The following is a 19,425-nucleotide window of genomic DNA, read 5'->3' as shown; positions in this document are numbered from 1 at the left end:
TAGAGGGTAAAATGATTGTCTGCCCTTTCACTTTGGGTACCCTCTTTTGTTTGTGTGGTCACGATTAAGTCGCGTTAATATTTTATATTATTATTTATTTTTATCTTATTATATTTATAAAAAATATAATATAAAATATTAACATAATTTAATCGTGATCATACAAAACAATAAGGCACAAAAAACATCAAAAATGAAAGGGTAGACAATCCTTGCGGAAGAATATGGGTGGGGCCTTGGTGGGGTCAGGACCATGTTGTCACACGGATGGCAGAGATGTTTGAGTGTCTCTATTTTTAGTGGCGGCAACTTGTGCAGAGAGAAGGCATCGTGATAATATGTTTAAAAAATGGCATACGGGAGAAGAAAGCGCTTTTCGAGGCCTGTAAGATCATTTTCATCCGTTCTGGTCGATTTGAATTTAAACCACTTATTATAGTAGTTATTATTTACTCTCTATTTATTGTAATACTAACTATCATGGCAGTAATTATTTTCAAAAATTTATTTAACTTTTTGGTCTAATTCAATTACTTAATGATCATTGAACAGATTAAATTAATTTAGAATAAATGATTATTATTATGTTACGTGACATATCTATCGCAAAAATGTTTAGATTCTCTAATAGAATTGGCAGTCAACAATGTGGATTCGGCTTTGACTTCATTTTCGACGAGAGATGTCAATTTTGTAAGCAAAAATCAAATAAGAATGTAGAAAATGAATAAAATGTAGAAAAATAAGAATACAAAAGACGTTGGTGTAGGAAGTAAAAAAATGAGTTAGTATCTGTTAGGAAAAATTCAAGTTGGTGTTCAAAAATTAAGAGATTTTTCAAAGCATTAGGAATACAAAGTGCATTATATGTCATTATATAAGTTGAAAGAATTCTTTTTTTTTTTTTTTTTTTTAAATGTCTCCACTTGTATTATAAATTACACCGAAAAATCTCTCGAGAAATTCAAATGTTTGGTTTGGATTTGGGAGTGATTGGTAGGGCTGGAAAAAAATCCCAAAAATCCCAAACCAAACCGAAAAAATCCCGATCCCAAACCAAAAAAATCCCAAACCAAAATTCCCGAAAATTTCGGTATGTCATCCCGAACCAAACCGAAATTTTCGGTATGGGATTCGGTATTACATCTCCATTTTTTCGGTATTCCCATACCGAATAGAAATAAATATTATATATATATATATATTATTTTTTAATTGAGGTGTTTGCAAAGGGTGTGGAGAAAGATCATGTCATTCTTCTAGCTGCAAGGTCATCCAGAACTGAAAACCAGGATGCCATTGATGCTGCTATGGTTGGAATGCTTGCCGACCCAAAGGAGGTATAAATCATTTCCAACTTTTCTTGTATGCCCTATAATTGATTCTTCATTAATTCTCGGACGGAATTTTCAATGGATATGCTCATCTTAATGAATTCATTTATACGCAGGCCCGAGCTGGTATTAGAGAGGTGCACTTCATACTCACAGACTAATGAATTGATTTCTGTAATTAGATTTTGGACCTCTGCCTCTGCAAAGAAGATTTCAAGAAGAAGGCTTTTACCATTATTGACAAATATGCTGGACGTGGGCTTCGGTCATTGGCTGTTGCTAGACAGGTTTTATACTCAACCTTGACGTTTTTAGCATCTCTTGCACTTTTTTCAGTTTTATAAGAAGTAGAGCACTGGCTTATAATTGTGATTGGTATATGTTTACAGGAAGTGCCGGCGAAAACAAAAGAAGGTTCTGGTGGTCCAGGGCAGTTCGTTGGATTGTTGCCTCTTTTCGACCCTCCAAGACATGATAGTGCAGAAACCATCCGCCAGGCTCTTAACCTTGGTGTAAATGTTAAGATGATTACTGGTAAATCGGTTAATATTCAACCTACTTTAATGGGTAGTGGGTAGTGGGTAGATTGAAGCTTAATTTTAGCCCAAAAATATAATATGTCAAATTTTAGCCCAAAAACATAATATGTCAAATTTTAGTCCAAAAGCCCAAAAACATTTCGGGATTCCCGATTTTTCCCGAAATCCCGAAATTATTTTGGGATTCCCGAAAATTGGGATTCCCGAAAATTTGGTTTGGGATTGGTATTGAATTTGGGATTCCCAAAAATTTCGGTTTGGGAATCGGGACAAGGGTTTCGGTATGGGATCCCATACCGAACCACCCCTAGTGATTGGGTAGGGGCGCCAGACTCATGAGCTTTCAGCATGTGAGTTGAAAATATCAGTCCAGTGACTAGTCAACGGAGGGAGCATATATCCTACTTACACGTGGACTATTGGGACTACTGTGTCAGAAGCAACAGGAGTCATTCATTATAGAGCTGCCACGTGTTTGATAAATCCTGACACCAGTCTTCCTACCTGGGGGAAATGTTCCTCGCCTCATCCTTTTCCTAGGGATCCCGTGATCTCATTCATTTATTATATATTATGCAGTCAGTTTTTATTAGGTAATATTTATATTTAATTTTAAATTTTAAATTTTGAAATGATTTATGACTGCACGATATAAGATGAATAAGTGAGATCACCAAATCCTAAGGAAGAGATCTGGCGAGGATCATTTCCCCTCCTTGGGTGTAGGCAACACGGTTACGTAATCGGAATCAAATATCAAACTCTTCGTTTGTAAAACGTGCGATGTATTTTTTTCAAGCTCAAGTTAGGCTTGACTTGGCCTTTATACGAGCCCAGTTCGAGGGAGCTTAAAAATTTTGAACCTGATACCAAGCTTAAGCTGTTTCGAGCTATTTCCGATACTGAGTTGGTACAGTTGTTAAAAAAATTTGCAATATCGTGGTAGGCTTAGGCTTAAGAGCTGACTATCAAATATTTTTAATATGTTCTTACGTAGTAATCACTACTATACATATAAAAGCATTAAGTTTATAGCAATATCTTACTTCTAAAATGTTTTGAAGCGTATACTAGGACTGGGAACAATGAACAAATCGGCAGTGCTTATGTTGTTTTATGATTTTGGCTTCTTTGAGCGGCAACCATGAAGTTCTATTTGTACTTAGTTCCCCAAGAAAGAAGAAATCCCATCAAACTATATATTTACACTGAGTGAGTGGAAGAACAAATTGGTTGCAAACTTGTCATTCTCGAGATTCCCTCACACTAGTAATTTTCGAGTGGCAATAATGATTTTCTAATATTTAATTTTAGTTGGCGAGAGGTGGATTAGTCTTCAACAAATATAAAATATGTGGGTTACATGAGATCATCAATTAGAAAATGATATGCAACCTTAAATTTCAGTGACCCCGAGCTCGCAAACGTTGCTTTCGTTACAAGTAGGCAACTTGACAACCAGCGGAGGCCAAGGTTTGGGTAAAAAACAGAAGGGTAAGCGTCCTTTAGAAACCTGAAGGGCCAGAACGACAGAGATCCAAAACATTTACCAAAACCTGAAGGGCCAGACAGACAGAGACCCAAAACATTTACCAATTGCTGCAACCCATGCTCTTTGGGTCACTTCAAAACACAATTTCAGGTTAACCCAGAAAGTGAAATTAGATGACAAGCATCCATCTCCATCAGATTTGGAAACAAAATTAAGACCAGATGTTCACATTTAGCTGTACCAAGAATTATGTTTAATTAATGGGATGTGCTAGCGAGACTCGTCCAAAAAGTTATTCCGCCAAGACTCGCTTAGCCACGTAGCCTTTAAAAAACCCTCATTGAATTTTATCTGGCACCCACATTTTAAACAAAACAAAAATAAAACTAAAATGTTCAGTGTCATACCTTGGAGATGTAAACAACGGGTTTGGGCCGTTGCTATCGCGACTCGAATCAAAATCCTGGTTCAAGCACCTTCACGAGTCAAAATAGAAGAATATGACATCCAGCTAAAGCTCCCTGTGATTTAAGATCATCTGAGATTTCCAAATGCTATCTCAGCTAGAAACTATCCCTATTCCCTAATCACTATCCATACAAAACAATGAGCAGGGATTAGTCGAGAAAGAAAAACGATTCACTTCAGGTCTTTAACGCATGTCCCAAGCTAACTAAAACTCTTAGGATGCGTTTGTTACACCAGACTGAACTAGCTTCAAGGACTAAGCTGGACTGACTAAGCTCGACTAACTTAGTGAAACGTTTAGTGCATCATCGAACTAAGAAGCAAGACTATAATATTATATTATTTAATCTATATTTATTAATGATTTATTTTTAATTTAATATATCAATTAATATTTTGTATTACTTTATCTTTTTCCCTATTTTTCTAGAACCATCTTCCTCTCCAATCTCTTCATTCATCTTTTTCTCCGCCACTCCCTCCCCATTCCCCTTTTCTCCCATTTTTGTCCCTCCTTTTCTTTGTACCAATCTCTTTCCCCCCAATTTTTCATAGTTGTGTAAGAAAAATCACTCAAATTCACTTCACCCAACACTAAAGTTTTCAATCTTGCACCAATCCTTTGCACGAAATTTCCCTAACTATGTTTCCAACCCAACCCTTTGCACCCAAATTTTTTTAATTTCAAAATCCAAGGTCACAATCTCTGAGCAACGATGTTGTCGACGGAAGAATCTAGGTCACCATGAGCAACGAGGCTGTTGTTGTCTAGCCACCATGGCTAATGTCGATGGTGGAAGAATCTAGGTCATCACCTCTAATCAATGATGCCAAGCAGCCCAGCCAACATGAACGTCTGAAGCTTCAAGCAGAGAGACGAAATACAGAAAGAGATAAGAGAGAAGCGGGGACCGGGTAGGGGCGAAGCGAAGAGAAGGCGGTCTTAGCAGTCCACTCCTTCTCGAGGGGTCTAGCTAAGACCACCTAACGAGCGTTTTGGTCAGAGCGAATCCCACCTAGTCTCATTAAACTTAGTCCCTCTTGCAAACAAACACTGGACTACACTAGCTTTTAGTCTAGTCCAGTCCAGTGAGGCCTAGTGAAGCTAAACAAACACGCCCTTACAACTACAAGGAAAGTTATACTGTAACCTTAAAAACATGAGGTTGTACATGAAGGAGACCAGACATAGGCAGAAAGGATCAAGAATACATTTAACAGAAGCAAAACTCTAATCTACATTTCAACATTTGAAGGGGTACGCAAGCCACAACTGAAAGGGTTAGCAAGCGTGTCAGTTCCCATTAAAGCTTATGCTACAACTTACCTCATGATATACTCACGCTTCGCCTGGAAGGCTTAAAAAGATTTTGCTGGGTAGAACCAAATAGACCCAGATGGGGGTGACAAGCTGCTTAAGTTTGCAGCGCTGCCCCCCACCATCACTTAAGCAACAGCAGATGACAAGCTGCTTAAGCCATCACTTAAGCAACAACAGATGACAAGCTGCTCAAGTTCATTATATCACATGTATATAAACAGAATACCTATGCATACTCATGAACATAAGGATCATGATCAGCTCTTCGCTCCCGAATACATCAACTGCAATGATCACAAATCCTATCCCTTATTAACTAGTAACAAAAATGCAAGTGGTTCATCTCTTTTTCTCCAAATGTTGGAAACACCTAATCTCTCAACATCAACAAGATGTAACAAATAGCAAAGTTAAACAGGATTCCGGTACACAATGCAATATCAAGTTATCAACAACAATGAGAAAAGCAAGTGGCAATTGCTAGGCTGCAAACAAGACGATAATCAGCTCTATCGCCTAAGGTTAGAGACAATTGAAGACATTTAATTCAACTTCTGCCAAACCGAAAATAACACAACAAAGTCAAGCCACCACACCAATACATTGGAGATACCATAAATTCACAGTTGAAAACAAAATCAAGAGCATGCCACAACATTTGAAAATGTCTAATTCAATTTCCAATGAAAAGAACATCATCAAACCACACACATTGTTCAATTATCGAAAGTAGAGACCAAAGTTAACACTCAAAATAAAAGGCTTTCAATTTAATAGCTCCGAGCGTCACCGATAACATGATAAGAAGGATTAATATGAAAAGGCACCTAGTTCTATAGCCGAACCGCCACATATATGCATGTGAAAGGGGAAAACTTGTTCGCCAAACAACGGCACTTATCATCGATCAGAAAAATTAAATCCCTTTTGCAAAAACCATCATATGTATATCCCACCAAAACGCAAAATTAAGAGACCCAAATACTAAAAAGACTAATGATTTAGCAACAAAAAGATTAAAGATTCTTGAGGAGAATATTTACTATTACTCTCTCTCCTCTTTTATTTCCTTCAAGCGTTGGGATTAGGAGGATTAGCACACTCCTTAGCAAAATGCCCTGCTTCCCCACAGTTATAACAACCTGATCCAGAGCTCAATCCATATCGTCCGCCTCCACGAGCACTGCTATCGCCGCCGCTGCTGCAATCCCTCGCCATGTGGCCATATGCCCCACAGCTATAGCAAGCACCAGAACCAGCACCAGCGCCGCCGCCTCCACCAGTAGCACAGTCCCTCGCCATATGCCCAAATGCACCACACTTGTAGCAGCCGCCGCCGCCGCCGCCGCCACCTCCACCACCACCGCTAGTCCCATTAGGGCAGACCCTTGCCACGTGGCCATACCCACCACAAGTAAAACAGCCACCACCACCGGCTCCGCCACCTCCACTGCCCTGACGGCAATCTCTAGCCATGTGCCCAGGCTCGCCGCAACTATAACACCCATCGCCACCGGCACCGCCTCCATTCCTCCTATCACCGCCTCTCCATCCACCTCCAAATCCAAAACCGCCACCACCGCCACCGCGGCCCCCAGAGCGACCGAAGTTCTCCTTCTTGTTACCGACCAACGGCGCGCCGTTAGGTCCTGTCACATCGACGGCTTTGGTCTTGCCGTCGTCGCCGAAGTCGATAAAGAACTCGACGGACTCGCCCTCCGCGACGGTGCGGAAACCGTCGGATCTGATCGAGGACTGGTGGACGAAAAGGTCCTCGCCTCCGTCGTCGGGGGTGATGAAGCCATAGCCCTTGACGTCGTTGAACCACCGCACCTTCCCGGTCGATCTCTCCTCCGCCATGGTTAAGGGTTAAAATTCTGATATGGATTTACGCGAGGGTTTGAAAGCGATAAACAGAGAGAGAGAGACCGATTATAGAGAAAGAGAGAGAGAGAGAGAGAGAGAGCAGAGTTGCAGTGAAGGCAAAGGCAAATCTAAGTAAAAGAATTTTATTAATTTTTATTTATATAAAATGAAAACCCTAATCCGTGTCAGGCCCGTTTCTTAATTCCCTTTGGGCTTCTTTTACTTTAAGCTTTTTAGGTGCTTGGATCAGCTGCTCCTCCATGTACTACAACAATCCTTCAACCTCTAAAATTAATCCTTTCCTATAAAATATTCATTTTTACTTTAAGCTTTTTAGGTGCTTGGATCAGCTGCTCCTCCGTGTACTACAACAATCCTTCAACCTCTAAAATTAATCCTTTCCTATAAAATATTCTTTTTCTGCAATCTTATTAGATTAGAAATGTGATTGTGTAAATCCTAGTATATCTAGAAATATCTCTTATATTTCTATTAGGAATTGATTACCTATTAAGAGTTATAATCCTAAAAGCGTAAGGAATTAACATTCCCTACTACTATAAATAAAGGCATAATGAGGTGAAATAGAACACACCTCACAATTACACATCTCTCTCTTTTTCTCTACTCTTGCCGCACCCCTCTCTCTAAGGCCTTCAGAATTTTTCACGAAATTATGTCTACAACACGTTATCAGCACGCTCTTGACGCTACACTAAAAAGAGTTTATTCTTCAATCAGAGGAGTATTACGTTTTTATCATTTTTTTAGTTAATTAATTATTTTATTGAATTGATATACATGTTATTGATTCAATTTAATTTTTCTTTGTTGAACGTGATACAACGCATTGAAGATGTAATTCCAGCTTTCTGAAAATGATCTTTTACAAATTCAAAGGTTTTTGTTGTTTTCTACCAATCAGGTACGCTTAAAATAAAGTAAAATATTTGAAACGACCAAAAAGCATGAAAATATTCCGCATGATGCATGAACCCCTACATTTATATTTACCTTCCGATATATATATATATATATATATATATATATATATATATATATTGTATATGTTTAATATATTTGTCAATATATATATATATATGTATGTATACACACGTTTCATGCATTATCCAATTTTTGCTACGTGTAATTTGTGAGTCAAAGAATATAAATAAATTAGAAGCATATTAGGATTTTTCAAACCCTAGAAATTTCGAAAAAAAAAGGAAAAAAAATGGACATAGTGCGGTACCAGCGCCGTGGCACCATCGTTGGCAACACCATGCACCGTCGCTGGCCTGAAGCCCAACTGCATGGACCACCGTAGCAGCCCTTTGGGTTTACTGCTCCTACACGCAGCAACCAAGCTTCGGCCTGGGGTATGTTTCGACGGGGGTGCTTGCTAGGCCTGACCCGCCAGCAAGCCTCTGTGCTTGCTAGGCTTTATTTTTTGCCCCGGCCCGCAACCAATCAACCAGCCCAGTAGGCTGGGTTTCTTCCCCCAGTCCAAGAACAAGGCTCCAGCTTTGGTTAGGCCTTCCGTGTGCTAGCCCAGAAGCCTGCTTCGACTGGCCTTGTCCCACGCGCCCCTTTTTCCCAATACCAGTAGCCTTGGCTACTGGGCATACTCTGTGCAGTTGGCCTGTGGCCTGCAACCACCCGTGGGCTGCCTTTTGCAGCCAACTGCAGCCCAAATTTTTTTGGGCTATGTTTTTTCGACCCAATGCTATTATTTAGCATTCTAACTAATTTTAACCCGAATGTTATAATTATTTTTGCTTCTGTGATCGATCCTGTTTGGTCCCGATCTATTGAATTAATTAAAAGTGACCTACAGTCCATTAATCTGATAATGAATCCGAAATTATTGACCTGAAGATTACTTTTGGACATTAACGATTCAATAATTTATTTATCTTCTTTGAACTGTGACATCCTTTCGTAGTCCCGAAGCGCTCACACTTGAGTTCTTGAAGAAACTCAAATCCACTACACTTAAATTGGCATATTGCATTATATATTCTTGCAGGAACCTCTCTTTTATAAAATAAACGTTCATAAAATAAATTGAACATGTAGTTTCAAATTTAATGCCTTTAAAACTCACAGTTTTCATAAAATAATACACCCATAAAAACCCGATGTTTTTCATGAAAACCATGTCTTAGAATTCAAATGTTCTAACTTTGATGCTTATGGATGATTCACTCCCATAACACCAATCACAATCTTGTTCTTTCCAATTTAGTGGATTGTCGAATCGTCACAAGTTTGATTTTCCTTGATTTGGATGTTTCTAATAAAAACCATTTCATGTGGGGTACAAAACGTGAATCTCCACTTAACTATCAAGTAGTTGAGAAACCATTGAAGCCAACAATGGCAAGGAAGAGTTGAATAGGCCTCCGCCATGATCTTCATTCGAAGACTTATGCCTGAAGCATTACCCACAGAAATACCTCCCGAACGAGGATTCCATGGCTCTTTGGCTCGCTTCTACGGACCGTCTAATCATGAAAAATATTGCCTAAAGCACATCATGATTACGTCCATGACTAAGTACAATTTTGAAGTTTATAAATCCGATAGAATTTTGACTGGAGAATACTTTTTCTCGTCATTCCATGTTTTTAACTCCCTCTTGAGGCAACAGTGTAGAAAGTGGAAGTTTACCAAATTCTTGGATCTGATTACTATCATAAACGTGAGAGAAAGGTATAGACCCAGTTCGGCTGGAGTCTACTGAATGGGCTGACCTAGTTCGGTCAAAACCTACCGAATGATGATGCCTTGCTTTGGCAAGGATGCACCGAAGGGCAAGCTCTGCTTCGGCAGAGGTGCACCGAACAATACTACTCTGCTTCGGCAGAGACCTACTGAACAGAACCCTCCATCTTCGGCTGAAGCCTACTGAACCCAATTTGGGGTCTGTCTCTCTCACAATCCAATTTCAAGTTTGTTTTTACAACATATGGTAGAATCAAGGTTGGCCAAGGTGTGGCATTATGCCCGAAGCATGATCTTTGGCACCTAAGACCTAAAACTTCAAGAATAAGGGATAATATTCCCGAACCTCAATCCTACATAATCTACTTTCGTCTAGATGGAATAGATCATTGGTTATGCACATGTTCGTGCCTCTACCAATGTCGTTGAGGAGTACCATTGTTGTAGTCAATATGTGAGACTAATTTTGCTCCACCAAACATCGTTGGAAAAGCATAATTTTGACATGGATGGCCTTGATGACCCAATCCTTTCAGTAAACCATTTACTTTGTGAACATTTTTCCATGTTCTTGGATTCAAGTTTGGTGTATGTTTTACTTATGGATAATTTTATTAATATTGTCTAAAAATATGAGTTAATTGAATCATGTTTCTTAATACATGTGACCCAATTCAATTAAACATTTGATTAGGTAGGAATGTGGGAAAGTTAGTTGTCTATGAATGCGATACTATGCACACTAACTTTACACCTAAATCACATCTCTAACAATGACTTCAGGTTTATCCAACCTGATTAAGAGCTTTGGCATGCTCCTCGTTGTATGAATGGTAATGAATTACCATTTAAGGGACCTTAAATTCTCCCTATCGTTAAGTTTTTAAGGATTTTCGAGAGAACAATGATCATCAATGAAACCACTGAAGAAAATAGAGTGAAATATCTTTGCACCACCTCCAAAAATTAGCTCGAAGCTTTCATTTAGGGCCAATGGGTTGTCTCCCAACTGGAAACACACCACATGTGGCCAGCTTGGAGCCTAGTGATTGAGCAGTTTACTTGTTTTGGTACGACCATTTGGAACACTTTGGTCGAACAATGATGCTACGACGCATCTCCTTACCCGAAGTAACGACCTTGTGCCTACAAGTACACTTTGCTAAAACCCGCTCGTTTTGAGAAATTTGATTTCTAAATCATTCCTAGTAAAGATACTAAACAACCCTCTTTCCATAGTGGATTCAAGGGAATATATGTGGACTAATCCAACCAAAATGCGGACCATATAAATACTTATGATTTTGGTTGATGAATCAACAAACTGGTCACATGTTAGTCCACACACATTGCTGCTAAACCTCCTGGCCAATTAAAGGCTCACCACCCTACTTATCCCTTAAAATCCGGGAGACTGGATAATGCCAGAGAGTTTATATCGACAATTTTCGATAAAGTATTGCATGTCTTTTTGGTTTATAATTGAACCTTGAATTCCCATGTATACCCCAAATAGCCTCGCCTAGTGATCATAAAGCACAATTTAAATGATCACCCCAATTTTGGTAAACGTACCAAGTTTTCGGTTTTTGCTTAGGGCTATGCAGTCTTGTACGCAGTTATGTTGGTCTGCCTTGAGGCCCATTGCCACCCAACCTATTTGACGTTACAGTTGGTTATTGGGTACGAACCTGACGTTTATGATTCTCCTTCAAAGAAGGATGTGAATCTTTGTCGATTATGATTCTCCTTCACATTAGCTCTCTTAGAGCCTTGCATACGATCTCTTAATCGCTCATTTACGGGTTGTCACTTCAATGAGATGAGACAGTCTTCCCATCATTAGGGGCAGATAAGAACGTCAACGTTCCTATAGAACGACTCGAAGTTGTGTGGACATTGCCCACTATGTCTCATCTCGATACGCATACCGCATAAGTATGATTAGGAAGTGCGATGAATTCTAGCTTTCAGAATGTTGCTCCAGACACATTCCTCTGATCTAGCTTAAGTGATGAGATCATATACCAGCTGCAAACATGCCTGCAAGGATAGACGTACTTAACGGACGTTGAGTCAACATCCCTGGAGGGTGTGCCGTCCCTATTAGACGATTTAGTACACCGGTGGATAGCCAATCAATCTGTCTTGGCCTGGAGCACGACAGATCACTCGGTTTGTAGGATTTACTTCCATAGAAGAGGAAGACACGGCGCAAAAATGAATCTATACTCTATCACTGTCTTAAATCATTTCCATTTCATGAGATTAATCCGGATTACTCCTGAGACTTGAAGTTCTTGGTCCAGTATACTAGTTTGGATGAGAAAATTGAATTGAAATGAGATTACCATCAATGATGTTTTCACTTATATGGTAGCTACCGACATAAATGAAAAGCAACGATATCAAACCGTGTTCCGTTGATTAAGTGACAACGTAGAACTGATTCGACAACTGAAATTACAATCCAGGTCAAATTCCTTACCAAAGTGTGTTTTGGACCTATCGTTCCTACACTGCCCAAGGTAACCCTATTGTGTTACAAGTGGGAAATGACGCATTATAAGATGAATGAAATAGTGCGATATGATGCACGCTTTATGGCGCAAGGTTTCTCTCAAAACATCCTGTGATTGATAGTAGCATTATGAAATGTGGTTAGTGTTTCTCCATGGGGATATAGATACAGAGATTTACATGTAAGTTCCCGAAGAATTACATGGATTGGTTCAAATACTTCCAAAACCACGGAACACCCTCTTAACTTGTTTGAGGCGTTCACTTACAATCCGACGGATGTGGTATACCCGTCTAAGTGATTATATGATGAGTCAGGGATAAATTATGCCCTTGCATGTTAAACTATGAAGTCTTATTCTGAATTTCTAGAGTTACAGTTTATGTCGTTGACACGAATCTCACTAAGACTTCGAAAGAGCTTGAGAAAACTACGTCGCACCTGAAGATGAAATTTGAGATGAAGGATCTTGGGACAACTCGTTTATGCCTTGACCTAAAGTTGAAGCATTGTTCTGACAATATTTTGGTCTACTAGTCGAACAACACCCCGAAAGTATCACTTTTGAGTATACCTTTGATCGTCCATACGTTATATGCAAATGAGATCCTTGAAGAGGTTACAGAATCTGAAATTCCATATCTAAGTTCAACTTTGCACTTTGTTGTACTTAGCTCATTGTATTTATTTAGACAGGATATCTCCTTCGTTGTTGATCTATTGGTAAAGATGTAGCACCGCGCCTACACATAACCATTGAATTGGTATTAAAGACGTACCCTGAAGGTACTATGAATTTAGGCAAATCAAATCTCGATGCATCTCGAGCAGATCCAACCCCCTGATCCTCGGAATGATGCTTGCCTTGTTTGTTATGTAGGTTACTTATCAAACCTACACAAGGCAAAATCCCCGATGGTTATGTCTTTATCGTTAGGGATATCGCAATATCTTGAAGGTCCATGATATGACCTTAGTTGCGAAATCTTCGAATTGTTTGAAGACTCACCTTACTTCACTACGCCACAATTGATACATGGTTAGGAGTTCTTGTTGAACATATTCGAAGTACTTGATGTTTTCATCCATCGTTAAGTCCCAACAACGATCTATGAAGACTATGCCGAATATATCCACCCAACCAAGATATGATGCGTCAACAAAGGCCAAGATATATTGCATCTACATCTACATCAACAAAACATCAAGAGATTGAAGTCATGCAAACCAATCCCAGACAACCTTGCCTACCTTTACAAGACGTCATTGCCAAAGTCAACCTTCCAGAAGTTTGTATGAGGAATTGGTATGCCTAACTATCATATGCAATGCTTGTAGTTCTCATTTGGAAGTTCTGTCAAACTCAGGGGGAGTATCCAGAATTACACTCACTTGATTTTAATGTACTCTTTTTCCCTACGATTAGGAGCATTTTTCCTATTGGGTTTTTGCTACGTAACTAGGGTTTAACGAGGCACCCATCCTGGGCTGATCATACCCTTGTGAGCTCTTCTACTTGTGTCCAGAAGACTTATACTTTTGACTTAATGCAACTTATCATTTTTCTCCTTAGTTTATGGGTTTTTCTCCCACCTTGGGTTTTACCATAGCGAGGTTTTGTGAATTTTACTTTTTTATGCATTCTTCCGTTGATTTGAGACTCGCATTTGCTCATTGTGCCGACAACTTCATCAACTATACTTACTTCATCGCTGAAGACCTCATGCGTCATTTACTTGAGTATTTACACACTCAAGGGGGAGTGTTGCGGTCCTATTAGATTAGGAATGTGATTGTGTAAATCCTAATATATCTAGGAATATCTCTTATATTCCTATTAGTAATTGATTACCTATTAAGAGTTGTAATCCTAAAAGGGTAAGGAATTAACCTTTCCAACTACTATAAATAAAGGTGCAAAGGGGAAGGCCTCCATAATTGTTCAATAAATTATGCTTACAACACTTTTAATTATTTTTCTTGTTATTTAATCCATTTTGAATTCCCTTTTTAGATCTATCATTGGCGGCAAACATCTTTGGTTGGAATAGGAATGAATTTCTTTTCAATAAAAGGGAATGGAATTTAGATTTTATTTTTTGACAACCGATAACTTTAGTAAGTTAAATCGTTAAATGTAGAAAAATAGCAATTGTGCTGTCAAATGATAAAACAAGGCGTAATCAAATGGTCATTGGTGCGATTCTTTCTAGCCATTATCATATGTCAAGAGGACAAAGGAAAAAGGGCTCTGATCCCCTCTTTCGAAAGGCACTACTATATTTTGGTTTTATCCGGCCTCACATAGTCCCACTTGATACAAAAATTATCTTAATTAGGCAACTTTATGGAACATCTTCAAAGGAAGACATAGACAATGATATGAATTTAAAGCCATGGTAGAAAAACCAAGTGTGGAGAATTAAAGCAATGATAAATCTTCTAAAAGTTCCTAACTCCCTATTTCCCTCTTTTTTCACTATTTTACTTTCATAAACAGTTAAATCAATAAAACCTTATGAGATGTTTACTTGCTTAAAATGAAAAAATAAATATCAAGTCTCGACTAAGAAGACAATTCGATTTTCTTCTTTTAAATCAAGAGTATAAATTTCCACCTTGAGAAATAAAATTCTAGTGGCCATTTATAATAGTATGACAATGGAGTGAAAAATTGCTGAAGGGAAAAAAATGCAAAGACCTTTGCCTATCTACATACACAACATGACAAGAAATTAATAGACTTCCACATTCCATTGCTCTGCTTTCTTCAACTGCTTCTTGTAGTCTGTCCAATCAATGCCTGCAAAAGTTTATCAAACACAAAATATTAGTCTTTGGCCATCAAAATCTTGTCAAGATTTCAGAGAGACGGACCGGTAACTACCACCTATTAGCACAACAGGTGTGAGTTTCATTGCAAAGGCTTCGGTGCAATTAGTATTAGAACCGTTCGCTATGTAGTAGACTTTGTTTTGCCAATTTTCCGATGTGATATTTTACATTTTTTCGACAAATGTGGTGCAATCTATTATCTTACCGTCTTTCGCGGCCAATGACACCATGATGTCATCAATACCCTTCTCCATTCCCTTGAGACCACACATGTAAACGTAGGTGTTGTCTTTTTTGAGTAACTCCCATAGCTCTTCTGCATACTGAGCCATTCTGGTTTGGATGTACATCTTCTCTCCCTTGTCGTTGGTTTGCTCTCTGCTGACGGCAAAGTCAAGCCTGAAGTTATCGGGGGCCTTCTCCTTCATCTTCTCGAATTCCTGTATTCCACAATCGTTTCTCACTGAGTCAAGTTTTCGGCGAATTGCAAAGGATTGACTGAGAATTAAGAAACTCTTGACATGACTTACCTCCTTGTAGAGCAATGAGCTACTTGTAGGAACACCCAAGAAGAGCCATGCCAAACCGTTGAACTACACCGTCATGTCAAAATTTGATCGTTTGTTAGACACAGGGCCAATCAAAGAACGGATGAGGATTCACCGATCAGATATGCACTTGAGGAAATTATGTTGTGAGTGTGTTATTTTCATGTATGCTGCGTGCCAAGTGTTCTATGTCAGGAAACTTTCTGAAGGTAAAATCAAGAAGTACTGATGCTTACCTTGTAGTCTTCGTGCTTCTCGAAAAACATTTTCCACAAGAATGATCGAAAAGGAGCGATTCCAGTTCCAGTTCCAAGCTGCATTAGTAAAGAAATGTCAGAAAACCGGAACTATTCATGCGGGATTAAACATTTGAGCGTCCTGTTTTCTTCCTAAATACATAACCTGACAAGTATTTATACCATGATGATGGTTGCATTAGGATCCTTTGGCATAAGCATTTCTTTCCCAACTGGTCCAGTGATCGTGACATCACTCCCAGGCTTCAAGTCACCTGAAACAGAGAAAATTTACACCAAGATGCACCAGCCGGCCTATTCAAACTAGAATTCGAACTACTACAACAAACAAATCGTTTCCCAAAGGAGCCGAACACAGCCTATGTTTATTCTTAATCGAATTGCCTCATGAAATAATTTAATCAGAACTAGGGATATATGTGCTTACACAAAAAGTTTGAACACACTCCTTTAACAATTTCGCCTGCGTCATTGGTGTACACAAGACGTTTCACACAAAGAGAAACCTGGATGGAGGCAATCAGTTCAGACAAAACCACCATCAAATTTGAAGCAAAGATGGAAAAATTTGGATCAGTAAAACGTGTTTACTAATAGCCTAAAGCGGCAATACTGCATGTCAAAAATGCCAGCAGATTCACACCAATTCGTTAAATAACATGAGCATAAAATCCAATTGATTCAACATTTAATTGGAAAAGTGTAAAAATTCACAGTTTTGGAGTCTCCAAAGTCACCAAGGGCACTGCTGGCGATTGAGTACAACCTCAGCTTGTGAGGCTTCCCATTTTTGTCAATACCGTCTGGAATAACTCCAATGGACTGCCCTTCTCTGTAGGGCACCTCTCCTACAAGCAAATAGAACCGTATTAGGCATTTTTTCTCTATACGGAAAACAAACTAGGAAATATGCACAGATAGAACTGGTTATAAACTTTTAAGCAAAAATAAAACTAAGATACACTAAACATACAACAAGCGGCATGTAAAAATTTATAACCGGTTCTATGTATGCATATTTCCTAAAGAATTGGGACTCCAACATACCTTCAGTGCTAAAGACCATGTGCCACGTCTCACCAGGTGCATCATCAGCAGTGATCCTAGTGTTGAGAAGGACTCTGCCAGTGTAGGGATTCTTGGGCTTGAATTTGTTGACAACAACCCCTTCTTCTTGCTTCTTGGATTCCTTCACAACCTTGGCAGGTGGAGCAGGCTCGGTGGTGGTCACCTGGGCTCTGATCAAAGCCACTCTCCCGCCAGCATTGTTGTTGTACAAAGGAACCTGGAGAAACAAACAACCCCCCATGTCACAAAACTTTGTTTCGTACAAGGCGATATTCTACACTAATTTCATCTAAAGCTACATGAAGCGGAACTCAAACTTGGTCCCAAGTGATTAATTTACCAGGGCTAGGAATTTGTACCTTTTTTAGGGTGATTCTGTCAGGTGAGATTATGGAGGTCCTGGTGGGGAGGGCGGAGGACTTGGAGGAGGGGAAGGAGACAGCAGCAGTTACAGCTGCAGCCATGGCTGTGGAGTTAAAATGCTGAGGAGGAACAGGGAGAAGAAATAAAAGAGTAGCAAAAGTTCGATGTTTTATGAGAGAATTGTGTGAAATGTGGGATCTTTTTGGTGGGTTTTGGATTAAAGATAGGTGGTAGAGATTTGAGGGCAACGCAGTGGCAGATGTAAGGATAAGTCTTTTGTGTAATGTATGACTCTCACCCAAACTTTGATTTTTTGATTCACAAAGAGTGCACTACCCAAGCTTTGTTGTATTTAGTATGGACTGAGACCCCTCTCAAAAGATGATAGTGACTTTTGGTCACATACTATACAAGTGTATTGTTACACAACATAACTACTTTGTACCATTGTTCTAAAACACCCGCCTAATGCTATCTAGGTACTAGGCGGTTGGCTACCATCCCGGTTAATCATTAGAAATTTGAAATTTAAGGAGTGTCTAGACTTGCCTAGGTGCTCGCCTTGACCCACCTAAGTTGCAACTCTCACTTAAACAGAAAATAGATAATTTTCATTTGTATTTTATGTTTTCAATCAATTGAAAGAGACTTGTTCAATACTTGGATGAACATCCATAATATTTTTTTTTTTTAACAAACGATATTAATTAGACTAAGGGGCAGGGGGCGGGCTAAGTTTCAAAATGGGCTAGCAATAATAATGTGGTTCAAATCCGTCTTAGGCGAGAATCGAACCTAAGACCTCTCACTTATAAGTGACGAGGAATACTACTAGACCGTAGTACTAAATGGCTCTTAGATGGACACTCATTATATGTTTGATCTCTGTGTTCTCATTATGTTTTGATACTTAATCTATATGTCATTTTACAATTTTTGTATCTCTATACATTTACGTAATTATTTTAAGGGAAAAATTTTAAAATGTCATATGAACTTGTTCATATTTTCAATTTGTCATATAAACTAAAATTTTAAGCAATTTGTCATACCAACTTTACAAAATGATTAATTTGTCATCTCACCCTAACTCCGTTAAGTATTCCATCCAATATAAGTCACGTACCTCACACATGACTTGTGTTCGAGGTTATTTAGGTCATTTTAACATTTTTCACAAGTTTTTTACTTTTCTTTAGTACAAACACTTAAATTTTTTATTTTTCTTTAGCGAATAAGCTCCATTTATAACACCAAACGTCAACCTGTTTCTCATTTATAGAGTCCATATGAAATTATGTCTTTGTGACATGCTAAAATGCAAACTCCCACTTGTGTATGATTACATATTTGGAATAATCAGAAGATAGTGCATTGCATGATCATTTCATTGCTATCATATCAAAAATATTGTTCTATTGCCTGAGAAATCCTATAGTTTTTTGTCGAATACAACTTAATAAAAGGAAAGTAAGACATTAAAATGATCGAAATAACCCTAAACACAAGTCATGTGTGAGGCACATGACTAATATTGGATAGAAAACTTAATAGAGTTCTTTCTGTAAAATACTCGTTTGGGTGAGGGCTTCCAAATACATCGTAAGCTAAACCCGTGTTGACGAATAACCAACCTGCAATAAATAAGGAAGGTATTCCACCACTTCTCCGTTCATTTCCAATACTGATCGTGAAACACCATACGCAACAGGATGTTGAGGTCCGGAATTCGAAGTGGAGAGATAACAAATTAATGATTTCTAAAAGTTGGTATGACAAATTGCTTAAAATTTTGGTTTATTTTCCTAAAAATTTCTAAATGACATGCTATTGTACACATGAATATTCAACAATGCTATATTCTTGTGACTAGTACTACGATTTAGTGTTATTCTTATTCACTTGTAAATTAGAAATTTTAAGTTCACTGTCCGGGGGTTTAACCAAATTTCACATTTTGACCACACGAAGAAGAAAAAACATTTTCACAAAAAAAAAAAAAAAAAAAAATTAGAATTTTGGGCTATGCGCCCATGAGTAGCAGACTAGGCTTCCGGCATTGATATTGGACTGGGTTCACATGAGA

General features: G+C 38.6%; 2 protein-coding genes across 2 annotated transcripts; both read right to left on the bottom strand.

Annotated features, from left to right (window-relative positions):
• Window positions 1–5,896: 5,896 nt before the first annotated feature.
• LOC137742283 (uncharacterized) lies at window positions 5,897–7,156 on the bottom strand. Its single transcript, XM_068482112.2, has one exon. It carries the CDS (start codon window positions 7,012–7,014, stop codon window positions 6,226–6,228), a length of 789 nt encoding a protein of 262 aa, XP_068338213.2. The 5' UTR covers window positions 7,015–7,156; the 3' UTR covers window positions 5,897–6,225.
• A 7,679-nt stretch (window positions 7,157–14,835) lies between these two features.
• Window positions 14,836–17,656, bottom strand: LOC137736122 (ferredoxin--NADP reductase, leaf isozyme, chloroplastic). Its single transcript, XM_068475452.2, has 9 exons — window positions 17,336–17,656; window positions 16,956–17,193; window positions 16,623–16,756; window positions 16,336–16,414; window positions 16,071–16,162; window positions 15,888–15,965; window positions 15,634–15,696; window positions 15,309–15,543; window positions 14,836–15,071 (listed from the first exon to the last, which is right to left on the bottom strand). Exons 1-9 carry the CDS (start codon window positions 17,438–17,440, stop codon window positions 15,004–15,006), a joined length of 1,092 nt encoding a protein of 363 aa, XP_068331553.2. The 5' UTR covers window positions 17,441–17,656; the 3' UTR covers window positions 14,836–15,003.
• Between the last annotated feature and the right edge of the window lie 1,769 nt (window positions 17,657–19,425).

This window comes from Pyrus communis, chromosome 15, assembly GCF_041283825.1.
Source record: "Pyrus communis isolate YQ-2024b chromosome 15, ASM4128382v1, whole genome shotgun sequence".
NCBI lineage: Eukaryota > Viridiplantae > Streptophyta > Magnoliopsida > Rosales > Rosaceae > Pyrus > Pyrus communis.
The sequence above is the reverse complement of the archived record's forward strand: the minus strand, read 5'-3'. Positions and strand labels throughout refer to the sequence as shown.